This window comes from Melanostigma gelatinosum (genome assembly GCF_949748355.1).
Source record: "Melanostigma gelatinosum genome assembly, chromosome: 21".
NCBI lineage: Eukaryota > Metazoa > Chordata > Actinopteri > Perciformes > Zoarcidae > Melanostigma > Melanostigma gelatinosum.
In genome coordinates this window covers 19446218-19456709 of record NC_136654.1, presented here as the reverse complement: position 1 = coordinate 19456709, position 10492 = coordinate 19446218, and the positions used below count along the sequence as shown (strand labels likewise).

Below are 10492 nucleotides of genomic sequence, written 5' to 3'. Positions count from 1 at the left end.
CAGTGAGGTTCTGGCTAACAGTCTGAAGCTCTTATTTACGTCGCCACCTGAACACCAAGCATGCCAGTGCAAGTCAAAAGCCCCTTACATCGTTTATATCGAAATTGGAGGAGTTACAAACAGCCAAAAACAACTTGAGTCTCATTCATGTGTTGGTCTATAAATGACGCACTACGGGCTTCATATCTGGTTACAGAATAGCGAGAAAGGGGCTACCGCACACAATCGCCGAAGACGTGAGCTTGCCAGCTGCCAGAGAGATGGTGGAATGTATGATTGGGGAGAAAGAAGCAAAAAAGTTGGACATGATCCCGGTGTCCAACAACACTGTGTCGCGCCGCATCGATGCTTTGTCCGAAGACATCCTGGCTACATTAGTCGCTCATTAATTGTAAATTAAATGTGATAATCTGCCTCTGAGCCTGTGCGTGTGTCCTCGCATCCGTATTGCTCTTTAAAAGTGACGCCTTGTGTCACTGAAAGATATTGAAACTTTGTTGCAGTGTTTCAGGGCGTTTTCACACCTTCAGTTCGTTTGCTTTGTTCCGATTCAGGGATTAATATGATACAATGTTGCAGTTGCTCCTTTGTTCGGTTTGTGTAACACTGCAACATTTAACAGCGGACTAAATCTTGTAAACAAATGCCACGCGCGAGCAAACTGTTCTCTCATTGGTCCGATTCTTATGCGGCTATGAAGGCTTAAAAGGCTCTGTTGCTTCTTTTTTTAAAATTATTATTAAGGGGGGGGGGGGGGGGGGTGCGCGAACCCAGTCGGGATGTAGAAGGGGGTGCGCGGCCTAAAAAGTTTGGGAACCGCTGCTGTAGATCATTGATCGGGTGACCTTATGGTCAGTGACCTCCTGGTGACTTGTCAACGTTTCTGGTTTTCCAAATGTATTTTCAGTCAAATTTTATCTGCATGGCTGGTGATTTGACATTTTCATGAGATTTATTGTGTCATAATGTACTTTGACATTTTCTGTGATATTTGTATGACAAGCTATACTATGCCATTTTATATGACGTTTGTATGGCATACTATACTGTGACTTTTTTCAACAAACTATACTGTGGCTTTTTTTTGACATAATATACTTTGACTTGTATTGGAACCATGATACTTTGACTTTTTTCTGATCTTTTTCCACATACAATACTGTGACTTTTGTATGATTTTTTTCAACATACCATGGCTTTTTTTGAAATGCTATACTTTGACTTTTATTGGAACCACTATAATGTGACTTTTTCTGACTTCCTTTCAACATACAATACAACATGAAATTGCTCCATATACTCCACTTCTCGTCTCCTCCAGGCCCATGAAGTCCTTTTGTTCATTCAGCAGTCTAGACAGAAAACAGAGAAAATAGCACCAACATTTACAAAACATATAAAGTGTCTCCTGCTCCACTACCAGACCCTGGTTTACCACTTTTTAAACAGATGTTTTGGATCATTTTAAATCATTTACTTTGGACAATGTGCTTCGTGTAATGATGACAATGAGTTAAAGACAAACTAAATGAAGACAAACACTGTCTGTCATTTCATTATTTGAGAACAAATATAACAAATTAAAAAATGCATAGAATATGTACAGTATGTCCATATATTCAAGTGGTTTAGACACATACTATGTAATTCCAGAGTCATTTCTACACCATCTACTAGCAATAAAAATGCCTGATAAATATCTTTAAAAAAAGCAAATTCTGAAACATAAATCTAAGTATCGAGAGATTCTTTTTGCACTACTGGTGTTTCCTTACTGAGTTTGTCCAGCATTGATCTGGTCATGGAGGCGTCTGAGCTGTTTCAGATGGTTCAGTGGTTCTTTAGCTGCTCCTCCAGCTTTGTCTGAAAGGACACAAAAAACATACAAACAATCATTCCCACATAAAAATCATGTCATTTCAATGTTGCAGTTTCCAGCTGTGTACAGACCGTCGTGTTTTTCAGGGTCCACCTCCACTCACTTTGTAGAGGTCGTCCCCCAACACCTCGTGTCTCTTCTGGAAGAACCGACAAAGAAGAGAAATGAGCTCCTTGAACGGTCTGTAGTATCAGCTTCAGGTATTCTGATGTTCTTGACGTCAGAGACAATTTTATTCTCGGGAAATGTAAATCACACTGAACGATGTCTGAATGTCCAAGTCAAGAATTTTCACTTCATAATGAATCTAAACAGGCCAGTGAATTTAAATCAAACATATTTAAATAAAAAATATTCCAGAATGTTTCTACCTCAGAGCTTCAGCACAGAGAAGGTGTTTTCTCAGGTGGACTGTATAACGGCCTGCTTCTTCTTCCCAGATGTCATCCATTGAAGCCGCATATCTGCAAGTGTGCGGCGAATAAAAGTATCCGTCGTAACATGTAACCCGTCTGACAGTTAAAGTAGAAAGCATTCAACGATAATGTACTTTTATAGACTTCATAGGTGAAGCATCGCGTTAGTTCATGCAGGACACAGAGGTCTCACGCCCCCCCCCCCCCCCAGCTGTAACCAGCTAACAGCCAGCTGACGGAATCATTGTTTCTAATCAGTCACACACCAATCACAGCCCACTTTCACCTCAAGGCGGTCCATTTAAATACGACTTCTCTCCTCACTGATCCCTTCTACACCAACGCTGTTACAGTCCGTGCTGCAGGCAAAGCTTTGCCTCCTCCACCCCGGGCTTGAGTTCATCTCGCATAGGATTGGTTGTAATGGGATTCAAAGTCTTACTTTGGGCTCATTCCTGTATACCCGGGGGGGGGGGGGGGGGGGGGGGGGTTATGCACTGTGCTCACTGTTTTGGCTGCTTGGCTAATCCAGGGAGCATTTTAAGAGCGGAGCCGCCAGCGCCAAGTATAACTGTATTTCCATTTGTTGCAATAAATGGATAAATATCTACGATGACAGTGTTCCTGACTGAGTTGTATTTGTAGCGTTGACTCTACTGAAGCTGGAAAAGGCTCTCCGTGTTGTTGTCCGAATTGCTGAAAGTTTCTCTGATGGAATGACCCTTCACTCTCTGTTGCTTATTCCTCTCCTGTGTACTCAAACGCTGCTTTCATTGTCCCTCTTTTCACAATCTATTGTAGTGCAATACACACAATATGGCCATAATAGGTCCAAAATAGTTCTGATTAAAGATGGCCTCGTTACTGGCACGCCACAGGATAGTCCTTAAGGGAAGGTATTGTGCACTAAATCCCACCAAAATGTCCTTTGTGTGGTAGCCCTTAGTTATTTCTTAGATAAAAGAGACTCTTTCATATTGGAGGAAAGAGAAAATCTCTGAAAATGCCCACCTTTCATGTTCATCATTTTGTTCTTCAAGGTTAGAGGACAATTGTCACTGAATAAAGAGTGGGCTGATTTAAGGAGGGTATTCAGTCAACAAGTTACTCATTGGCATGTATTCAAATCGCTAAAAATATATCTCGTGTTATTTTTAGCATAAAAAATAATGAAATATGAGAATAAGTAACCACTAACGATCCTAAAGGCTAAATTATTTTCCTTCACAGGCTCCTGACATCCAAGAGTTCTTTCATGTGTTTACTCAAGAGCCAATTAAGAGATACATTTGTTTGTTTCTTTTCAACCCAAACAGATCAAATAGAAACATAGTAGCAACAGATATTGCTAAATGTAATTCCGTTTACAAAAAAAACGACTTGGCCAGATCCTGCACTTTGCGCGTCAGGTGTTGGCTATGAGTCTGATCATGTGGGCTGTACTCTATCTCCTAAAAGCACTTTCTAAAACAATTCCAAAAGGCCTTTGACCTGCTCCACGGCTCTCTGATTAAACTTCTATTTTTCACATCACTGTTTGAGAAAACAGCAGATACTTGGAAACACTCAGACCTTGCTTTTTACTGTATCTGTTGTTTTTTTTTTACTCCCATCCCTTTGTTCAAAAATCAATTGACCCCCCCAGTTCATCCTTGGACACAAGTTAAATCTTGAGATCTTGAGATACGGTCAAGAGCAGCACGAACAGGGCACCGGCTCAGGATTCCAATTCTCAAATAATCACCGAAGTGCTTTTCGAACCGATGCATGTTGTTGGCCGAGCAATGGTCCTGTTTAGCGAGCAGCGTATCAAAGGGCAGGAGGAGTGAATCGGGATGTTCTCCCTCCCTGATGAGGGTCACAGCAGAGTCTCAATGCATTGGAGTTGGTTTTAATATGTTCTTTTGAGCTATCCATGCAATTCAGGCACTTACGTTTTCTTGCTTCAAGAGCGTTTTCGAGATCTCCTCTCACTAATGCAAACAGTAACCCTCTATCCTCTTTTCTTTTAAATTCATAATACACCTAATTGGGGTGAAGAGAGGAATGTCACTATGAAGGATAACGTACATCTGTGAACATGAAGCTGTTGCGGAAAATATGTGGCATTTTCATCTCCAGCAAAGGAGATTGTAGATGTTGATGCTATACGCTGAGGCCATTCCTTCAACCTTTCAATTTAGTCCTACTGCCGTGATCAGGGTCAGGGGTATACATCTCTTTAAAAAAAAATAACATCTGTGTTTTTTTGTAACCTAGGGGACATGTTCTGCAATGTTTTGTGATTTGTATGCTTGCTGCAGCGATGGCCTTCAACATTGTTCCTCCACGCCACACTGACGTAAAAAAAATGTCATTTCTTTACTCAGGTATACAATGCCGTTCCTGCTTCTTGAAATAAATTAGAACTGTCACGGACGCTCCTGTGTTTACACGTTGCTCGTCTCATGGTTTATAGTTCAAGGGTATAGCCCACACGAATGTGCATATTGTGTACACTCAAAGGGAACAAAGAAGAGTCCCGCCTTTTGATGACAGCTGAACCCATCCCCCTGGTTTTAGTTCGTCTTTGCTTTGTATTCACCAGAGGACGGTCTGTACATTGTGACCCTGTTCAAGCACAACACGCTCGCTGTATTTCAGCTGCACTTCAACACAGTTTTTTGTTGTTCGCTTGGATACTTTGTAGACTTAAGCAAACTTAATAAGTTAATGAAAATAAATCAGTGCTGCTCTCCTCAGCGTACGGAGTGAATCCATGAAATGTTGCACTCACTTGCCAGCCTGTACACTCAAAAAGACTGTTTTCTTGATCCATTGAGAACATCATGAAAGTGGAGACCAACCCGAACCCGATCCCCAGACCACTTTCACATATGTGCTGTGCATTTAGCACAACGCAGCTAATGTGCCTGTGCTTCATACCTTTTTATCCATGCCTGACAAAGAGTACCAAATACTGATCACGATCCTCCTTCTCTGTCTGTATGGATGGCCTTGTGCAAAAGAGGACATGTATTCTTTTAACTGATCGTCAATGTTCACTTTAAAAATCCCACAGATGTCAGCGAGTGAACCTTCACGCCATGAAAAAGGTTCGTCTTTAAAATAACCAATAAAAGGGAACTTGCTGAGGATCTGGGGTCTTCAATCACTTGATCACAACTCCTAATCCTTAAGTGAAACACTGAGTGTTCAATTGGCTAAAAGCTGCACGTAGAATAGCTTGTATGAAGCATGGTGGTCAGTTTTCATGTGTGCAAACAAAAGGTGGTGAAAACAGTGGAATTTGTTAAATCAGTTACTTGAGCTTCACTATCTGTCTTAACTTTTTGCATTACATTTTTGACAATTAGACAACGACCTCATTGATCATTTCTTACTATCTGTTGGTGCTTACACAGGTAACACTGTGTGCACTCTGTTTATATGGTTGCCGGGTTTGAATATAGTTGCAGCTAATTGCAATTCATGAAACCTGATCAAGTATTTGTCATGTTTAATTAGAATGGCATGATTCTCTATTCGACTAATCATTCAAGGCATCTTAATTACTGTGGTATTCTTTGGTGACTCCCTGTTATGAACCGTAGAGGAGCTGAATAAGCGCTATTTGCCGCGATTCTGTTTCAACAGTTTCTCAGGCGGCGGAACTTGCCGGTGAATTTCCCAAATAAAAAGGAAGACACAAATGTGCACATACTAAGTTGCTTTTATTAATACAGAACTGCATGCTACAGAGACTGTACAGCATAAACATTTATTCATTACAAAAAAACATGGTTTTGGAACCATTTAAAATAACAGGAAAAACAAACAAACAAAAAGATAAGAGCATAAAATAGAACAGGAACATCACAGCCGTTAAGGAAACATTCAAACTATTTATCATTAGCATCTTAATAAACCAGAGAAGAAATCGACAGATTACAGTCGCGTCATGTCAACTACAATGGCACCGAGTGGATGATTCTCTTGTAGCTTTTTTTACAGCCTCTTGCAACATCAACATGCCTATTTTTTCTATCTACCTATATGTAGTAGTGTACTTAAAAGTGGCAGTTTGTGTATTTTTTTGTATTTCATAGTTTTTTTATGAACTTCCTAATATACATAATTTGGCCCTTGTGGGTTTATACAGTATGATGTCCGCCTTTTTATTAAGTTTAAATTTTAATATTTGACAGTTTGCTACCAAACACATTTGTTATAGCAACATTTATACTACATACATAGCAATCTATGTAACGTCACAGCAAAGAATGGTATCGAAAAAAAAAGTTAAAAAACGACAAAAAAAAAAGGATCCCTACAGCGTGGTTAGAGGGGCAGAGAAAATTATCACAAAATTTGGCACGGAAAATCTGTACACGAATCTACAGTCGGAGAGATGTGACTGTGCAATAAAAAAAGAAGGGCTTTAGACACTTTTCCAACTACTGAAGACACGGTACCCACGGTCTTGTTTCAAGTTTTCTTTTCTTCTTTTTTGTAAAATGGCTTATAGACGCATTTCTTGAAATGAAGTTGTGCATACTTCTGTTCATGAGATCTACACAATACACTGAGTGGAATCCAGGTTTTCAGTGAGGAAAGAAATAACAAAAAGATTTTGCCTTTTAAAACCTCCTCGTAAAAATGGATCATTCATATATAAGTCGCTTACCTTAAGAAAAAATATTTGTACACTGTATTAAGAAAAAAAAAGTCAAAAAGAGACACGTACAAGATACAACAAGCAATCTCTAAAGCAATAAATACTACTGGTCCTAGCGTTGTGACATTTTGAATTTAATAACCCTCAACCCTCCCACCCCCACCTCCCCTCAAGCCCACCCAACTTGCCTGACTCCACCCCAAAGGTAAACAACAAAGAAAAAAGACAACGCAGTGGAAGAATGCATATTTAACACAGTAATCCCCCCTCCCCATTATTCTGTACATTTAAACAAGAACAAGTAACATCACAATTAAAGTTGTTCCTCGAAGAGGTGTCGCCGCTAGCCTCATGCCCTCCTAGAGTTTGAACAGATGTCAAATGATTGGTTCGCAAGCTCGTATTTAATACAAATAAAGAAGGAGAACCAACTCTTTCAAGAAAAGGGCTCATTGAATAATCTAGCCTACCTTTTTATATCCGTCTTTTAAACATTTTGAAGTTGAACTAGATCATTTTTCTGTTTGCACTGTTTTAACACTACAAAAAAGACAAAACAAAATCCATAAAAATTTTGGCAGATTCACAAAGCTATACTACAGCTCATTGTATCATTTCTTTATAATAATTAGATTCTTTTTTTTTTTTTTTTTTTGATAATGACGGGTCAAATATTGACCAATGAACTTTCATAAAGCAAAAACTAAATTTCAAAGCCTTGTGGCACAGAAACATAAAGAGAAATGAACCGACAGCGAGTTAAATATAGCAGAGAGAGAGGGCCGAGAAAGGTGTGTGTGAGTGTGTGTGTGTGTGTGTGTATAGAAAAGAGGAGAAGAATAAGGTAGACTATTCTATAGACTTGGTCACTAGCGACAGAGGCTGAGGGGCCGTGGAGGAGAGGAGCGAGTGGGAATGACACAGCAATGCTGAGGGCCGGGCCATTGAGGACGCCACAGAAGAGCCCGGCTGCCGCGAGGATGTGACGTCGCCGCGCTCCAGGGCTCCGTTGTGGGAGGAGGCGCCGGGCGTTTTCCTAGCTGCAGCAGAGTTTTCCAGCTGAACCAAAGATGGCGGTGGAGGCCCAGCCAGGAGGTGCGGGTGGTGGAGTGGCTGGTGGGCCGGTTTCATAGTCAGTGAGAGAGGTTGCATTTGTTCAGTCTGAGGTTTGGACTCTTTTGAGGAGGGGGAGGGAACCACTGAGGAGGGGGAGGAGGGGGGGGAGTCTAGTAAGCTTCCGTCCGTAGAGGGAGGACTGGCACAGCTGCCTTCACCTTGGATGTAGCGAATGCACTTTTTTTTCCTCCTGAGGGACAAAGCGAGAGAAAGAGAGCATCTTTTAGCATCGCATCTTCAAACTGCATCGCCTCTTAGAACCGGTGCCGACTTAAATGCACCGTCGCCAGAGTTTAAATTTGGAAAAATCATGATTTGAAACTGGTTTGACATGACGGATCATATTTTGCAGGTGCATTTAAGGAGCTCGTGCTAAGACCAAAAGGTGGTAGAAATGACAGTCAATTTCCAAATACTAAACCATCAGACAGGACAGACATCAAGGAGAGATCACAGGTGAAGTAGCTGGGCAATGAAAAGCACAGACGGAGAGATGATGATGATGGCGATGACGAGAGAAGATTCGATGTAGTAATGGCTGCTCTCTGGATGTAAACCCAGCCTTTCTTACAGGCAGAGCTACAGCTGGGGGATCAGCCTGTTCTCTCCAGCAACACAAGGTTTCTGGACCTGTCTCACTCGTCTACCTCTGGCCCTACTCTCTCGTCTCCTGAGGGGACAGAGTTTGGATACGAGGCAAAAAGTCAACAAGATCCACACTACCACTCCGCATCTGCCCCACAGACACAAGTGTGTGTGTGTGTGTGTGTGTGTGTGCGCGAGGGGGGTCAAGGCATCATGTTTGCATTCCTGCCTGAGGTCGGGACCCTCCCCCTGCCTGCTGAGTCCCGGGGCCAGACCCGTTGCGCTCAGTGGAACCTGACCAACGAGCATGGGCGGGGGAGGGGGAGATGGGAGGGTAGGGGATTGTTGCATTTGTCTGCGGTGACTCTGCTGCGAAGGCTGTGTTCAGATTTGGTTAAGGGGGAATCTCTGCCCACCTCATCTTTACCCTGACCCTGGCAGTGACCCCTCTCTCGGCTCTCCATTCTATCACAAGGATGCCTGAAGGCCATGAAGTATTGGTATTTAAGACTCACAGGGACAGAGAGTAGGTAAAAAAGAAGACTGAGGTGTTTAAAAGAAAGAAAGAGTGGGGCCTTTGGAACATATGAGGCTGATCTAATCTTTAATTAAGGTTGTCAAAGCAAACCTTTTGTCTGTTATTCTTTAAGGGGGAAATAGTCTACATGAAGACAAACAAAGAGAGCAGACTACCGATAATGAGAAGGAAGAGGGACGTCAACAAATCACATAGAAAGAAACCTCACGAAAGCTTGATCGCATGCTCGGGTGAAAGACAAGCATGCATTTCCCATAAGCTCGACAGTACAGGCACACGACAGAGGACAGTATAGAACAGTACAGAAGTCTAGAGAAGAGTGGGGATCAGGCTTTTAGTGCGTTCCACACTGACACTGTAGTGCTGGGTGGTGCGCGGTATCAACCGGCCGTAAAAAGGTATCATTTGCCACTACATAGACACCTCGCTCTGAATAACTGTCTGTCAAACCGCAACAAATGAGCTAATATCCATTGTTTAACAGACATATCGATTCATAGTTTGTGCCCGTGTACGCTATTGATTTTTTCCGTCTCGGGGGAAATTACACCAGATGCATCTTTTAGGAAATGGAGCCCAGAGAGGACTTTTAACCTCTCGGCTCCTAAAACGCCTCCTGATCTCAATGATCTGCTGTTATTGTTTGTAAGGAACAATTCAGTGTTTTTGATCATGTTTCAGCTGGGAGGGAAATAAGAGCGCCAAGTGGACTCGCCAACAACGGCGGACTGTGCGGAGGTTGAGTGATTGTGATGCCCTCCCTATTTCAAAGAACATCGTAACATGTTGTGACACAAACTAAGAGCTGCCCTTTGAAATAGGCGTATAAACGGCTGAGAACGACCTCTTGCAAAGTGCAGCAAAATGCTAAAATCGTCTGACTAAAATTACAAATTGAAAGCCGACCCATTTAAATGATAAAAAAACGGTACAAATGAAACGTGTAGCAGCGGAAACAAACAATGTGTTGCAATGGTGGGTGTTGGGAGGGTTGTGGTCAAGAAAGAGGTGGGGCAAGCCAGACACAGAGAAGGGTATTACTGAGCAGAAACAAATACCTACCATGAAAATATTCCCAATTCAAAGACTGCTTGTGTCAGAACAGAAAGACAACAGGTAGGGACTAAGTAAGGGTTATTGAAGAGGAGTTTGGAGGAAGAAGAGGTGGAGAAAGGAGGAGGAAGAGGGCACAGAAAAGAGTGTCACTGAGCAGGGCCTCAGAGAAAGCAGGGCTAAATTTGTAAGCATAACATTGTTATTCAACGGACGCCAATTAGAACATACATGACAGTTACGATGAG

General features: G+C 42.0%; 1 protein-coding gene across 22 annotated transcripts in view; it reads right to left on the bottom strand.

Annotated features, from left to right (window-relative positions):
* Positions 1–7141: 7141 nt before the first annotated feature.
* tcf7l2 (transcription factor 7 like 2) overlaps positions 7142–10492 on the bottom strand; it is an 83737-nt gene continuing 80386 nt past the window's right edge. For 20 of the 22 annotated variants that reach the window (XM_079293217.1, XM_079293228.1, XM_079293220.1 and 17 more), the window contains one exon: positions 7142–8258. In XM_079293217.1, coding sequence (XP_079149343.1) covers positions 7802–8258 — 457 coding nt within the window. In that variant the 3' untranslated portion in view covers positions 7142–7801. The remainder of the gene's footprint in view (positions 8259–10492) is intronic. The other 2 variants (XM_079293230.1, XM_079293231.1) reach the window with 1 other exon arrangement.